This window comes from Nicotiana sylvestris, chromosome 7 (genome assembly GCF_000393655.2).
Source record: "Nicotiana sylvestris chromosome 7, ASM39365v2, whole genome shotgun sequence".
NCBI classification, from domain to species: domain Eukaryota; kingdom Viridiplantae; phylum Streptophyta; class Magnoliopsida; order Solanales; family Solanaceae; genus Nicotiana; species Nicotiana sylvestris.
Window position 1 is genome coordinate 173,307,552 of NC_091063.1, and position 16,272 is coordinate 173,323,823.

At 34.7% G+C, this 16,272-nt stretch overlaps 3 protein-coding genes across 3 annotated transcripts; all 3 read left to right on the forward strand.

Moving 5' to 3' along the window:
- The first annotated feature begins 724 nt into the window (after nt 1–724).
- On the forward strand, nt 725–8,937 carry LOC104219590 (kinesin-like protein KIN-5C). Its single transcript, XM_009770287.2, has 23 exons — nt 725–1,034; nt 1,168–1,297; nt 2,016–2,174; nt 2,263–2,609; nt 2,689–2,827; nt 3,051–3,148; nt 3,236–3,392; nt 4,210–4,279; nt 4,386–4,462; nt 4,710–4,763; nt 4,855–4,935; nt 5,012–5,123; nt 5,196–5,282; nt 5,358–5,533; nt 5,642–5,803; nt 5,918–6,025; nt 6,181–6,339; nt 6,411–6,494; nt 6,567–6,772; nt 6,975–7,076; nt 7,580–7,689; nt 8,099–8,250; nt 8,348–8,937. Exons 1-23 carry the CDS (start codon nt 985–987, stop codon nt 8,546–8,548), a joined length of 3,021 nt encoding a protein of 1,006 aa, XP_009768589.1. The 5' UTR covers nt 725–984; the 3' UTR covers nt 8,549–8,937.
- A 3,973-nt stretch (nt 8,938–12,910) lies between these two features.
- LOC138874164 (pentatricopeptide repeat-containing protein At3g29230-like) lies at nt 12,911–13,804 on the forward strand. Its single transcript, XM_070152671.1, has one exon. It carries the CDS (start codon nt 12,911–12,913, stop codon nt 13,802–13,804), a length of 894 nt encoding a protein of 297 aa, XP_070008772.1.
- Nucleotides 13,805–13,818: 14 nt separating this feature from the next.
- Nucleotides 13,819–14,967, forward strand: LOC104219591 (pentatricopeptide repeat-containing protein At4g30700-like). Its single transcript, XM_070152672.1, has one exon. It carries the CDS (start codon nt 13,819–13,821, stop codon nt 14,965–14,967), a length of 1,149 nt encoding a protein of 382 aa, XP_070008773.1.
- The last annotated feature ends 1,305 nt before the right edge of the window (nt 14,968–16,272 follow it).

Consider the following 16,272-nt stretch of genomic DNA (forward strand, 5'->3'; position numbering starts at 1 on the left):
AAAACTGATGTGTAATTTATTTATAGATAAATGTAGGAATTTTATAGATATTATCGTAAAACCAAACTTCCATAGAATTTGAAATATATGTGGCATAGGAATGTAAAATTCTCTTTTATTTATTTCAAATTATGATCAATCCAACTGTAACTACTTCATATTTTTGCTGTATCAAATGTGTGTATAAAGTGTGCGAAATCAAGAAATTCAGATTAGAAATAGAAAACGTAAAACAGAAGTAAAAATAAGAAATGGAGAATGGAGAAGTAGAGAACAGAGGAGTTTCCTCGTCAGAAACCGTCAACGGCGGCGAAGATGTATTTAGTTCAAATTCTGATCAATCTAACTGTAACTACAATTTATCTAAAATTTATCTACAATTTCTGCAATATGTCTTTTTCTTCTTCTTCTTCTTCTTCGAGTTCAATCTGAAATTCAGCCAAAACCAAGTCTAAATCTTCACCAAACCCCCTCAAAATTGAGATATAAACTCCAAAATATATTCCCATTGTAATTTGGTATACTAAGTGTAATTAAGTCAAACCTTAAATATTGAGGGTAATAAAGTTTGGCACAGGAATGTAAAAAAACATTAGCAACAAATCAACAATGCAGACATTATAATTTATATCAACCGTTCATCTAATGACCCCAAAAAATCAACGGTCCGATCAAATCACAAACGCGCCTCCCTCAAAATTCAAAATCTCCTCTTCGTCCCGCTTCCATTTTCAGATCTTCCCCAAACCCCAAACGGCTACTCCCCCCCACCCCCACCTCCCCACACACACACTCTCTCTCTCACACCCAAAACCCCACAGAAAAGACGCACAAACACCCAAAACACACAGTGCCTAAAAACAAAATTCCCAAAGTGAAGGCACAAACTCACAGAAAAACACGCACAAACACCGAGCACACACAGTGGCTCAGTCAAGTACACCAAATAGAAGCATAGGTTCACCCTGTGTTCAACGTTTTAAGATGTCAAATAAGGAGAAAGGCGTAAATGTTCAGGTTCTGCTTCGTTGCAGGTACTTGGAAAAATTTCGTGAAATTTGCAAAATTAGGGTTTTCTCCCTTTTTGGTGTATTTGCAAATTGGGTCATCGATTTTCTCGATTTTTTTTTAATACTGGTGATGATGATTTTTGGGTTGATTTTTCAGGCCGTTTAGTAACGATGAGTTGCGGAATAATGCTCCGCAAGTGGTGACTTGCAATGATTATCAGAGGGAGGTTGCCGTTTCTCAGAACATTGCTGGAAAACATATCGATAGAATTTTTACTTTCGATAAGGTAATGTGTCTCCTGTTCGATTACTTTAATTAGACCTGGTTCTGTTTAGAATTTGAACAATAACCTCAAAATAGGAACTTAGTGTGATTACCAACTTGATTAAACATTTTGTCGTAATTTGGAGCCAATGTCTTGCTGCAGAATAGAAAAAAAAAATCAACTTTAGGTTTTGCTCATTAACTTTACACAACAACTTCATCTCAGTCCCAAACAAGTTGGAGTCGGCTATATGAATCCTCACTGACCACGTTACTCCATTTAAATCATCTCAAGTGCAAATATGAGCATTGTGGTCCATGTTGAGTAGGGTGTAGTAAACTGAGGATTGAGGATTCTTGTTATTTGAAAGTAGAGATTTGAAAGTTGTTGGAGTAGAGGTGGTTGTACTCACACCAACATGTCTACCTTGAGCTTCTTTAACAATGCTATTGTTAACTATATCACATTTTCGCCATAGCCATTATTGGGGTGTTTCAGAATGAGATTCTGGTTTGTTCTGATTTCTGAATGCATTTTTTGGGATTGCCGTTTTGGTGTTTATTATTGCTGAAAGATGAGGTGATCCTAGTATTTGATAGGCATTGAATATCTCGGAAGAAAATTTCCCTAGCCCCCGTTTTTGAGATTAGGGTTTCACATTCTTTTCATGAAATATCATTTAATTCCAGTAAGCGTTGCTTATGATGCCTTTCATGCTTGCTCTGGTTGTTAAGTACAGGTTTTTGGTCCCTCAGCACATCAAAGGGACCTTTATGATCAAGCAATTGTCCCAATTGTCAATGAAGTTTTAGAGGGATTTAACTGTACAATTTTTGCTTATGGGCAAACTGGTACAGGGAAGACATACACTATGGAAGGTGAATGCAAGAGGTCCAAGGTACTGAATAGCAGGCTTTGAGCATCTGTTTACTTTAAAAGCTTGCTTAGGCACTATGTTTCTTATTTTTGATTGTATTATATCACAGAGCGGACCTAATGGAGAGCTGCCACCAGAAGCAGGTGTCATACCTAGAGCAGTGAAGCAAATATTTGATACATTGGAGAGTCAAAATGCAGAATACAGTGTGAAAGTTACATTCTTAGAGTTGTATAATGAAGAAATCACTGACTTGTTAGCCCCTGAGGATTTGAAAGTTGCTTTAGAAGACAGGCAGAAGAAACAGTTGCCACTTATGGAAGATGGGAAAGGCGGAGTTCTAGTTAGAGGGCTTGAAGAGGAAATTGTGACAAGTGCCAATGAGATATTCACCTTACTTGAAAGGGGATCAGCAAAACGTCGAACTGCAGAAACCTTGCTCAATAAGCAATCAAGGTATGTTTTTTTGCTCGTCTTGATAATCATTATATTACCATTGTTCTGCAAGATGATAGACATAATGGTTTTGTTTCAGTCGGTCACATTCTCTTTTCTCCATAACCATACACATCAAGGAAGCAACCCCTGAAGGTGAAGAACTTATAAAATGTGGCAAGTTAAATTTAGTTGATTTGGCTGGTTCGGAGAACATTTCTCGCTCTGGGGCTAGGGAGGTAAAACATCTTCTTGTCCATCTGTTCACTCTTTGACAAAAGTCATTTCTTGGTCCTGTTTAATCAAACAGATACAGTTGTTTTAATTTTCTTCTTTCTGTAAGGCACCTCACTCTTAGAGGTACTTGCACTTCATACCTTGCGCTCTTTCTTTCTATGTTATCACTTATAGTAATCTAAAAATCAGTCTGTTCTGTCAATACTTTGCAATTTTAATTCTTAGGGTCGTGCAAGGGAAGCTGGAGAAATAAACAAAAGTCTACTCACACTTGGACGAGTGATTAATGCCCTTGTTGAGCATCTTGGGCATATCCCATACAGGTATATAATGTTTTTGGTTGTTCTTTATCTATTCTTGTATCTATATACTTATCACACCATTTTTATGATGCTAACTTTAAATTCCAGAGATAGCAAACTTACGCGTTTGCTGAGGGATTCATTAGGCGGAAGAACAAAAACCTGTATAATTGCCACAGTGTCACCTGCTGTGCACTGTCTTGAGGAGACTCTGAGTACACTAGACTATGCACACAGAGCAAAAAACATAAAGAATAAGCCTGAGGTAAATTCGTGAAAATTAAAATGGTTTCCTAGGAGAATCACCTTATGCTGCTGTCTTACTCTCAATGTATCAATATAGAATATCTTTGCCTGATGTTTACTTCTCTTTGTATTCACATATAAGTATCTTTACATCTACTGTTTATATGCCTGTTTTTGATGTTGTTCAACCAAATGGCTGTCTTTCCACAAATGTTGATCATGTCATAATAGTGATCTTTGATCTTTCTAGTGTCTTATACAACACTATGTGAGTTTCCCTCTTTTGCTTGTTTTAGTATTGTTGTTTGGAACAAGTACCGAAGCAGGTCTAATTTTTAAATTGCCATACACTGGCAGTGGTTATATTATCCTTTTTTGGAATGAAGAGGAATTGAATTTGGTTAATCAGGTTACCAGTATAAAACTCTACCTGCAAGGAATTTATTCTTTTGATGTGTAATACTAGATGGATGTTGGACAGAATATCAAAATTTACTGCCATAAACTGTGTGATAGTATTGTTAAAGTTCTTTGTCTGGAAAAGTTTATACCAGCCAGAAATAGTTCAGAGTCTTTGGGGAACATGAATGACTTAGCTAACATTTTTAAAAGCAAATTCTGTCACTGGTAGTGAATCTAGTCACTTTGGTTTCTTACTCGAATTTTGTTCACTTGGACTTAATTATGACATTTGGGGTGTGCGCAGTACTTGATGCAACATCATCTAGTACACTCTATTTTCCAGATAACTACATAACTTTTAAAAAAATTTGAACTGTAACAATTATTTTAATTCTACTTGGCCTATATCTTATTCCTTTGATGTTAATCTGTAGGTCAATCAAAAAATGATGAAATCAACCCTCATCAAGGATTTGTATGGTGAAATTGAGCGGCTTAAAGCAGGTGATTGTTTTATATTTAGTGTATGAGATATTGTGAAGGCTTCTTTTTATAGGTTCTGAGTAACATTGACTGATTCCCCTTTGATTTTTCAACTGCTTTCTTCTAGAGGTGTATGCTGCTCGTGAGAAGAATGGTGTTTATATACCAAAAGAGCGATATTATCAGGAGGAGAATGAGAGAAAGGTAGGCCATCTTTGTTTTGTCCTTATTATTTTCCTTTTTTCTTTTGGCTGTTCAAGAAATAAGTGGTAAAAAGATTTAGTTTTCTATTGCCAATCATATCTTGTTGTTGAGATTCACAGGTTCATTGCCTCGTACAACTCTGTTCCTTTTATTTTCTGTATTCATCTTGAATGTAGTAATAAGATTTATTCACTTTTGTAATTGTAAGAGTTTTCCGATATTGAATCGTTTACCTTTTCAATTTTAGGCAATGACGGATCAAATTGAACAAATGGGAGTTAGCATAGAAAACCATCAGAAGGTCAGTGCTTGACGGAGAATCTTGTAGTTGACTGTTTCCTGTATTTTCCACTTATGTGAATAATAACTTGTGTTTGGTTTGTGATAATCAGCAATTTGAGGAGTTACAAATTAGACATGACAGTCAGGTTCAGCAGTGCTCAGATTTGACTTGTAAGCTCGATGCAACACAGGTGAATTGCTTGCCTTTTATTCCTTCGTCCTGTTTGCAACTTGTTTGCAAGTTCTTATTATGAAAGATTCTTGCAGAAACAATTGAACCAAACAAGCAAATTGCTAGCATACACTGAAGAACAATTAAGACAATCCCAATATACTCTGAAGGAGCGGGATTTCGTCATCTCTGAACAAAAAAAAGCTGGTACAGTTATCTGGATGTTGGTTTTGAAGTCCTTTGGAATTCAGTATTAATTTTGAAATCTGAAATTCACAGAAAATGCGCTGGCTCACCAAGCATGTGTTTTACGGGCCGACTTGGAGAAATCAATTCAAGAGAATGCTTCCTTATTTCAAAAAATTGGTAAGGATTTTATTGCTTCCGCTGCATGATTTGTTAGGATTACTCACTTTATCTTATCTGTTTTATTGTTTCCAGCTAGAGAGGATAAACTCAGCACTGATAATAGGTCTCTGGTAAACAACTTCCAATCTGAGCTTGCGAAGCAACTTGGTTCTCTTTCCAGCACATTGGCAACTTCTGTGTGTCGACAAACTGAACACCTCCAATGCGTTGAGAAATTCTGTCATAGTTTTCTTGAATCACATGACAAGGTTATTATCCCCTTCCATTTGTTTGATTTATTCTGCTAGTGATTGTTGTGATTTTCTTTGGTTCTGTCCTGTTCATTTAGACTTTTAATGTCAATTTTTTTCTTGTAGGCTGTCCTAGACTTGAAGACGAAAATTAATTCTTCAAAGGCCTTGTACATATCTCACTTTGAGGCTATGCAAAATGTAGTGAGGCTGCATAAAGCTACCTCTAATGCTACTCTGGAGGAAATTTCAACTTTGGCATCTACTAATTCAATTTCCACCAAAGAAGTACGAAATGACAGTTTTGATTTCAGCTTCTGATGTATTTGGATTGCTGTCCATATTACAATAATAGATCTATTTTTGATTCAAATACCTTTTATATTCCTCTCCTTCTTGCAGTTTTTAGACGCAGAGGCTGTGGAAGCAAATTCCATGTTTGATGAACTTCAGAACACTTTGTCAACCCACCAAGGAGAGATGGCACATTTTGCTAGAGAGCTCCGTCAGGTTTCAATATGAGCACTAGTTAATTTGATTCATAATCAACACTCGTTGCATCCAGCACTTAGTTCTAAAAGTTATCCATGGATATATTGGCATTTGTTCATCCTTTTTGAGGTTTTCACAGCATGTTCATCATTGTTTGTTTTCCCATCGTGCAGAGATTTAATGACAGTACGGAGCATTTGACAAATATCTCTGAAATCATTCAAGGATTTTTTGACAAGCTTTTGGACGAATCAAAAAGACTTGAAAAACATGCAACAACAGTTGATGAGATTCAAACGAAATGTATTGCTGAATTTGAGAAGGCATACGAGGTATACCTTTGAGACTCTATGCAAAATGATGTTTTCCCTCTAAGTCTGATGATTGAGTTTGTCTTCTTCAGGAGCAATCAAGATCAGATGCAGAGAAGCTTATTGCTGATATGACTTCCTTGGTCTCCAATCACATGCGTCGTCAAAAAGAACTGGTTTGTTCTTTTTACCCTTGTGATCTACATATGCTATTTCTTCCTTTCTCTTTCTCAAAGTTTAGTTGACAGGTGGGTGCAAGGCTTGTTGATCTTAGAGAAACTGTTTCTGGAAATAGGACATTCTTGGATGGACATGTATCCTCTATGGAAGGTATTACGACAGATGCAAAAAGAAAATGGCACGACTTCTATATGCAAGCAGAAGGCGAGACTAAAGAAAATGCTGATTTCTCAGCTGCTAAACACTGTCGAATGGAATCACTCATGCAGAAGTGGTAAGTATCTGAATTTGCACCTTTTATATGTGAATTTGCTATTCTACCAAGTTTCAGCTCTTGTTATCTGGTTAAAGACCCCTGATCTGAATTTCTTGTCCTTTATTAATGATTAGTCTTTTTTCTTTATTTCCTCGATTTCACATTTTATTATTTTTTCTTCTACTTTTTCTCTAAGCAATTGTGTGGTTTTTCTTTTCAGTGTAAGCACTGCTGAAACAGCTCTGAAACGGTGGCAAAGTACACATGAATCGGTTAACAACATGGGCAATGAACATGTTTCAACAATGAATTCGGTTGTCAGGTAAGTTTTTCAATTTTACTTGGTACTTGATTCCATGCAGCAGATAAGTAACACATCGGTTACTTTTAATTCTTGAAAGATGCCTATTACCTTATGTTTTGCAAATGGATAAGAACCAATACTCATTGGTCTGGAAGTAAATTGTCGAAACCCATGTTTAACATTTTTTATAACGTTTATTTATGATAAGAAAAAGAGAATGAATATAGGAGAAGTATTATCAATTCAAGTAGTTGAAATTTGTTGGGAGAATATCAGATAATTGTCTTTATCTGGAATTGTGTAGGGAATTTGTCAGTGGTTAAACTAGCATTATCAACAAGATTGTATCACCTAAGGTTTATAACAAACAAGGGGATAGGAGCATGCAGAAATATAATGGAAATTCAGAAATTGACTATTTTATAGGGCACATAAAATACCAATTTGAGCTTATTGCTCTCTGTTTTGAGAGAAACTTGATCACTGCATCAATCTTCAGTATGACATTACTCTTTTTACAGGAACATATGCGATAGCAATGAGCAACATGTAACTGATTTCGACGCCACAAGGGAATCTGCTGAAGAAGATGTGAAAAGGAATAGCGAAGATATCATTAAATCTATTGACAGTAAGTTTTCCAGAATTTGTCAAGTGTGTTCTGATTTTTGATGCTGTACCTTGTAATGTTTCTTAAACAGAAGAAAGGGTAGGCATGCACTTCAATGCTAAAGAAGTTCTTCTATAGATAGACAATAAGTTATAAATATTTGGAGGTAAAAATACACTCATAGAAGCAAAAAGTTCAGTATCATATAATAAAAGGCAGTACACTTTATATGGCGGATTATCTAGTTTTCGGCTGCCATCATTAGTTTTCATATTTTGGTCAGGGGTGCCGCTGATATGTAGTTTCTTTTGTTAAAGGAGTAATTTTTGCAAAAAAACTGTAGTAGTGGTGGTTTTTATGGTTAGTGTTATTTGGGATTGACTTTATGTTGCTGTTTTGTAACATTTCCTCTGGTGTCTTTCTTATCCAGGCTTGTCAGGCGAAGAGAGAGGATCTATATCTGGTGTTTTGGATACCACCAGTGCACACTCGGAGACCCTTGATGTACTTAAGAAAGATCACTGCATGCAGTCTACCTCCATTGAACATAAGGCCCTTGAAACTTTTCAACAGAAGTATATGGTATGCTGATCAAGAATCTCACTTCACTTGAAACGTTTCAGGGAAGACAGTACTATATAGTTGTGCTGAATTTTTATACTTTCTGACTGATGTTCAGGATTATGAGCCAACTGGAACAACACCAATTAGGTCTGAGCCAGATGTACCAAGCAAGGTTACGATTGAATCGTTGCGTGCCATGCCAATGGAGGCTCTATTAGAGGAATTCCGAGAGAACAATTCATTCGAGTCATTCCAAGTAAAGGAACTAAAGCCATCACTTATCCCACGATCTCCTTTCTCACAGATTAACAATTAGCAGATTGGTCTTTTTTGTTCCCTCGTGCCTATGATTATTCATAATCTGTACCTGTATTTTCTTTTGTATACTGGTCCTGCCCACAAATACAAGTAAATTACTGCAACCGCAGTATATATTGTAGGTTGATTCAGTCTGAAAAATAAATCCCACCTTGGGATTTTTAAAGTGGCTGAAAATGAGGTAAATTTGGTGCATGGTTCCTTAGATTTTAGGTTAGTGAAAGATACTCCTCTATGTATTGTAAAAGTGCGATTACAGTGGCATATGCGTGCTTGGCAACAAAGTGTTGGGCGGGTGAAGGTCATTTTTTCAATTGTCAAATCCAAGAAAAAGTTAATTAATTACAAGAAAATTCGAAAAAAATAAGAAAATTTTGCTTGGGTGCTTCTTATGCATCTTTGGTCTTCATTATCTGCCATTAAAATTCTGAATTGATCTAAATATAATCTTTGCCATTGCTCTACAATTCAAATTTGGACAGAAGTATACGAAACCCATCACAACTCTCAAATTTGGAAAGAAGTCTTCGAAACCCATCACAACTCTTGAAATTTGAGTTCGTGTTCCATCATTCTTCATTGTCCAACACTGTAGTCTGAGAATTGGAGGTCGAAATTGATTGGGTGTTTAAAACCTTTGTTGAAAACTTCTTTATGAAACGGAATCTACAGATTTAGGTCGATTGGAGTTGATTCAATTGGCTTTGGTTCGAAATTTTTGAAGTCTATTCGAAGAAGACATGTGGGTCTTTTGATTTTTTTGTTGCTTGTAAAATAGGGTATTGTGGTTTGATATCGGTGTTGATTTCAAGTTTGGACTCATTTGGTGAAATAATAATTGAGATTGGACTGAAAAAATTGAGCAAGTCGGAAGAACGCCGAAGAAAACTGCTATATTCTTCAACTCTTGTGTTCTTCAATTTGCGCTCGAGTGTTTACTTGAAATACTTAATAGCCACTTGAAATGTCTAAATGGTAAATTAGTCATTAAGGTATTTGTTTGATCGTTAAGGACAACTTAAAAGGGCCGTTTATGTATTTCGTCTTTTGAAAATTTTCGAAAATTTAAAAAACTTCAAAAAACTGTTTTTTAAAATTTTCACTCACAAAACTTAAAAAATAACCCAAAATTATATTCATGTCCAAACACAACTCTAAATTTCAAATACCATTTTTACTTGAAATTTTTTTTCACCATATTTTGAAATTTTACAATTCTTATGTCCAAACGCCCACTTAGACTTTACGGGCATTTCTATCTATACTATATTAAAAGCACGAGCCCTTAGTGAAATATCGTTCGCCTTTTCTACCCCTTTAAAATAGAATTCACAGTGGACAAAATAGTCACATAATTATTTCCTAATATTTAACACTTTGAAATCAACTAAAACATTGTTCGTTAGAATTTTCCTTATTTGATTTGTCACGTTAGAAGTCCTAATAATTAGGACACAAGAATCAAATAAGATTTACTTTTTATAAATTTTTTACCTTTTAAATTAATGAGCTTTATTTTACCATAGTTCTGAATTGAGAATATTGCTTCTCTATAAGTATTTGTTCATTTATTTTTATTTGATATTAAATATCTTTCCCAATAACAACAAAAATTATTTTAAAAGTACAAAAGTATAGAAAGCAAGCTTTTTTTCTTATAAGAACAACGACGAAAATATTGTGTAATTTTTGTCTTTTTATCAATTTGCCTCTTTATTTCCCTTTCAAACGAAAGTAATTGATATTCTTAAAATTTTAATGGGTAAGTTTTCATTTAACAGCTAAATATATCTATTTTATTTGATTTAAATGATAAAATTTCAGTCTAAACATTGCCAAATTTATCTAAAAAAGAAGAAATATACAGTTAAAATAAATAATCGGTACACCTAAAAGATATAAAAAGAAACATTATGTAGTTTGTACTGCATTATTTTTCTTAAAACTTTTTCTTTAACAAAAAATAATGGAGCTTTAAGTAAGTATATTTATATATTTTTAATAATGGAGCTTTAAGCAAGTATATTTACATATTTTTTCTCCCCCCAAAAATATACAGTTGAAATAAAATAAATAGTTATTGCATGTAAAGGAAAAATAAAAATAAAGTATACAATTGCAACTTCATTATTTTGGTTGTACATATTTTATTAGGCAAAAAAATAATGGAGTTCCAACCAACTTCTTTGTACTAATTTGACTCGAAAATATAAAATATACAATTAAAATAAATAGTCATTTGTTTAAGGAAAAATAACAAGAAATACATTGTTGGTACTCCATTATTTTGGATAAAACTTTTTTTGTTTGGCTCGAATGATGGAGTTTCAGTTAAGATTTATTACAAATTTGACCCCAAAAAAGAAATACACAGTTGAATCATAGCCATTGTTTCCAAATAAAAAAATTTAAAAATATAAAATTAAATGGGATAAGATATGCATTGTATTAAGAAGAAGCAAAAAGAAATACACAATTCATATGAATAAGTATTGTATATGACTATGTGATAACTAACGAAAGATACTTTATCTAACAACCACTCTCACACGCCTAAATGAGTGTGTCAATGCACTTTGTCATGTCAACGACCATGAGATATCTACTATCAAATAATAAAGTTCGAATGAGTAACTAAGACTACGAGCAAGTTAGGTGTGTAACTAATAATATGTGCTAAAATTAAAATTTTCTTAACATAAACTCCATGTTTTGCTCATAATTAATATATCCTTTTAGAATCTATTAACATTAAGAAATTCCATGACAATCTTAGACTCTTAGGGGTGGTTTGGTACACGGGATAAGGTGAGATAAAGTGTGGTACTAAATTTATACTATGTTTGGTTGGTAGTATAATGGCTGGTGGTATAAATTTATCCCGGGATAAATTTATACCAACAACCAAACATGGTATAAACTTTGTCCCAAACTTAATCCTGAATATTTCATCTTATTCCACCTTATCCCATCAAATCTGGTATTATTTTATCCCACCTCTCACCTGGATACATTAGTCTAAGGATTATAATCTCATGATTATAATACCAGGATAATTTAGTCCACGTATCAAATGAACCCTTACTTCCATAGAATTTTTTTTTCAAATGTAAAGTTATATACTAGGACAGAGAAAGAAAGCCAATTACAAAACGAAGGAAGAGCAGATTAATCAAAACATAAGAATTGAAACCAATACATTTGCAATAGCATTTTTTATTCTGTTGAAAATAATTATTGTTGTATTTCTTATTGGTTAACAAAATAAAACAATTGCATTTGGTCGTGAGAAAAAAAGACTATCTTTGATAAGTTTTTTTTTGAATGAGATGATTAAGGACTTATAAGTGGAGTTTCTTACTTTATTGAGTTAGCTAAATAGAATCAACAATCATTATTTTTAGAAACTTACACTTTTGTTAATATTAATTTTAAACTCAAACAAAAAATTTAATATAATATTTATTTAACTTTTCAAATTTTTATATTTATTGAGATAAAATACACGCGCAACGCGCGTACCTTAAGACTAGTACTCCTAAACCATAATATACTTAACAAATAATTACATGGAACCATATAGAAAACAAAATAATCACATAAACAATTGACAAGTTTAACTCTTTTTTGAACCGAGATGAGTAATATTTATAGTCTCAAATTCTATTCTATACTTTTGTTGACATTAATACTTTTAGATATCACCGTTTTTTATAATTAACATAGTTAAAAAAATGTTTGAATTGTCACATAAATAATATTTTCGTTCCATAAGTAGATAGTATAGGTATTTCATATTTGATGGTCAAGTACATATTAGATGTCACAAATGAGTATAATTAAAAATATGAGTAAAATAGCCAGCAAAAATTAATTGAGTTGGTTGGGTAAGTGGTTTCCCACATGTAAGACCTGGAATTATTCCCTCACCAGCAATCTCCTCGGCCACAGCTCGTTGCATTGAGCTTGTATTAAAAAAAAAAAAGCAATAATGAAAATGTTAAGTGGACAATGCTTTGAGGAGAAATGCTCTTCGGAAATTGTTTCCTCGAAAACGTTAACAATGGAAAATTAGTTATCTTTTTTATCTCACAGTTTCGTAGACCCTGATTTTTGTGGACGTAGACAGGGGCGGACCTAAGTGGTGAGAAGTGGGTTCAATTGAATCCGCTTCGTTAAAAAATAATACTGTGTATATGTATAAATTATGGCTAAAGCAAGGTAAATTTTGTATAAAAGTTATTTTTGAACCCACTTATACGGCTTATACCGCTTATGTTAGTTATGTACTTCTTCGACTGAACCCGCTTGCACAAAATCTTGGATCCGCCACTAAACGCAGAAGTGTAAGATTAGGTCGATGAGACAAAAAAAACCTCACACAACTAATGTCAGCTCTCTAAAGCACACACTAAAAACTTCTCCGTTAACCACTGCAAGAACCAAATTTCAAAAGAGAAGAACAGTGACAATCCTGTATGAGGGAAAAGAGTTGTCATTATCAGTACCAAACTCAACTTTGATGTTCAAATCCAAAACCCCAAAGACTTCTCCCTCCAACTATGCAACATTTCGTTATTCTTCAGCTACCTCCATAGTTGACGCCACAACTCATCAAGAACTGCATCAACATACCTTCTCAAATCAACCTAATGACATTCAACAAATACCCACTTCACATTTTTCTCAATATTTGGACCCAAAGTTCTATCTTTCTCAACTTTTAAAGTGTAAAAGTGTGTACCAAGTAAAACAGGTTCATGCTCAGATAACAACTAATGGATTATTTGAAAACCTAATAGTTGCTAACAAACTTTTATACATATACAGTTTGCATAAGTCTTTGGATTATGCTTATGCCTTGTTTTGTAGTTTGAGTGAAAAAAATGCTGTTTCTTGGAGTGTTATGATTGGTGGTTATGCTAAAGTTGGTGATTTTATCAATAGTTTAAGGATTTTTAGGGAGTATTTAAGATCTGGGGATAAACCAGATAATTATACTTTGCCTTTTGTGATAAGGGTATGTAGGGATACAATGGACCTTCAAATGGGTAGAAAGATTCATAATGTTGTTTGCAAAAATGGGTTGGAATCAGATGTCTTTGTGGTTGCAGCACTTGTGGATATGTATTCGAAATGTAAGGTTATTGGTGATGCGAAACAACTGTTTGATAAAATGCCTAAGAGGGACCTTGTGACTTGGACAGTCATGATTGGAGCGTGTACGGAGTGCGGGGATCGAGTGAAGCTTTAGTCTTGTTTGATCAAATGAGAGAGGAAGATGTTGTCCCGGATAAAGTTGCTTTGGTAAATGTAGTAAATGCTTGTGCAAAGATAGGTGCAATGCATAAGGCTAAGGTTGTACATGAATATATTGCGAGGAATAGATTTTCGTTGGATGTTATCTTGGGGACGGCGATGGTTGACATGTATGCTAAATGTGGATCTATTGATGTTGCGAGAGAAGTGTTTGATGGTTTGAGAGAAAAGAATGTTATAACTTGGAGCGCAATGATAGCGGCGTATGGTTATCATGGCCAAGGCCACAAAGCTATTGATATGTTCCCTGTGATGTTAAGGAGTGGGATATTTCCTAACAAGATCACATTTGTTTCTCTTTTGTATGCTTGTAGTCATAGTGGTCTGGTTGAAGAAGGTAAGCGGCTTTTCAATTCTATGCAGAAAGAGTTCGGAGTGAAGCCGGATGTCAAACATTTTACTTGTATGGTGGACCTCTTGGGCCGTGCTGGGAAAATTGACGAGTCATTAGAGTTAATAGATAACATGGCTGTTGAAAAAGATGAAGGGCTTTGGGGGGCATTACTAGGAGCGTGTAGAATTCATGGCCATGTAGAGCTTGCAGAAAAGGCAGCAAAATCTCTAATTGAATTGCAACCTCAAAATCCAGGACATTATGTCTTGCTTTCAAATATATATGCGAAAGCAGGTAAATGGCAGGACGTGGCGAAGATTAGGGAATTAATGACCCATCAGAAATTGAAGAAAATTCCTGGTTGGACATGGATTGAAGTTGATAACAAGATTCACCGGTTTAGCGTTGGAGACCACACCCATCCTCGATCGAAGGAGATATACGAGAAGTTGAAATATCTGCTCGACGAATTAGAGGCTGCTGGTTATGTTCCTGATACAAACTTTGCGTTGCATGATGTTGATGAGGAACTTAAGCTTGGAAACCTGTTCTCCCATAGTGAAAAGTTGGCTATTGCATTTGGCCTCATAAGCACACCTGAACATTCTACTATTAGAATTATGAAGAACCTTAGAGTATGTGGTGACTGTCACACATTTTGTAAGTTTGTATCTCAGATTACAAGTAGGGTGATTGTTGTTCGTGATGCAAATCGGTTTCACCACTTTAAAGAAGGTGCCTGTTCTTGTGGAGATTATTGGTGATTTGCATTGTTGCAGTCTTATGAGGTGAATGTAGGGTCTCTTATTTTCCAAAGATGTAAGGTATGCTTCCTATGGGATCTTAACGATTTTAATTTCGATCACCATTCATGTCTTATAGTCAATCAAGTGAACACAGTCACAAATTTGCGTTGTATGACCCCGAAATGCTATAAAATAAACTCGAAAGTCATGGCAAAGCAATGAATATTGGTCACTAGGCCGTTTCCTATGGACCTACAAAATTTTAAGCCAATCAAAGTCCATCACAAAAATTCTATTAAATCATCATGTACTAATACATACGAAAAAGTGGATATAATCACAAATTCGTGTTGCATGACTCCGAAACGCTATAAAATGAAGCCGAAAGTCATGGAGAAGCAATAAGTAATGGTCACTAGGCCATTTTCTCTGGACCAATAAATTTCAAGCCAATCGAAGCCCGTCAATTTTTTTTACTGAATCAGCATGTACTAAATACTAATATACACGAAAAAGTGGATATAGTCACAAATTCGCGCTGCATGACCCTAAAACACCATAAAATGAACCCGAAAGTCATGGATAACCACTAAGTACTGGTCACTAGGCCGCTTCCTATGGACCTACAAAATTTCAGGCAAATCGATGTCCATCAAAAAAATTATACTGAATCAACATGTACTAATACACACGATAAAGGGGATATAATTACAAATTCGCATTGCATGACACCGAAACTCCATTGAATGAACTCGAAAATCATGATGAAACAATGAGTATTAGTCACTAGGCCGTTTTCTATGGATCGACAAAATTTCAGGCCAATCGGAGTCCGTCAAAAAAATTCTACTCAATCAACATGTACTACACAAATTCGCGTTACATGACCTGAAATGCCATAAAATAAACCCGAAAATCATGGCAAAGCAATGAGTATGGTCACTAGGTCGTTCCCAATGGACCTACAAAATTTTAGGCCTATCAGAGTCCGTCATTTTTTAAAGAATCAACATGCATAAATACACACAAAAAGTGGATATTATAAGAAATTCGTGCTACAACTCTGAGAAGCCATAAATTGAACCAGAAAGTCATGACGAAGCAATAAGTATTGGTCACTAAGCAGCGTCATATGGACCTATAAAATATCAGGCCAATCAAAATTCGTAAAAAACAGGCCCTTTCGGTTTGCTTACTGCCTCGCCTTAGCTTATGTCTTATCTTTACACTTAGCATTTCAAGCATAAACCGCCCTAAAAACTAGCTCGAGACTAGATCACGTATTTTTAAAACCCCATTTACAAATTTAATTGTCGTTACCAT

Bases quoted from the DNA above. Each gene is read 5' to 3' on its own strand.
- LOC104219590 (XM_009770287.2), top strand. From the start codon at position 985: ATGTCAAATAAGGAGAAAGGCGTAAATGTTCAGGTTCTGCTTCGTTGC. The intron at 1,035-1,167 runs GTACTTGGAAAA...TTGATTTTTCAG, and splicing joins CAGGTTCTGCTTCGTTGCAG to GCCGTTTAGTAACGATGAGT. The intron at 5,283-5,357 runs GTAAGGATTTTA...TATTGTTTCCAG, and splicing joins TTCCTTATTTCAAAAAATTG to CTAGAGAGGATAAACTCAGC.
- LOC138874164 (XM_070152671.1), top strand. From the start codon at position 12,911: ATGAGACAAAAAAAACCTCACACAACTAATGTCAGCTCTCTAAAGCAC.
- LOC104219591 (XM_070152672.1), top strand. From the start codon at position 13,819: ATGAGAGAGGAAGATGTTGTCCCGGATAAAGTTGCTTTGGTAAATGTA.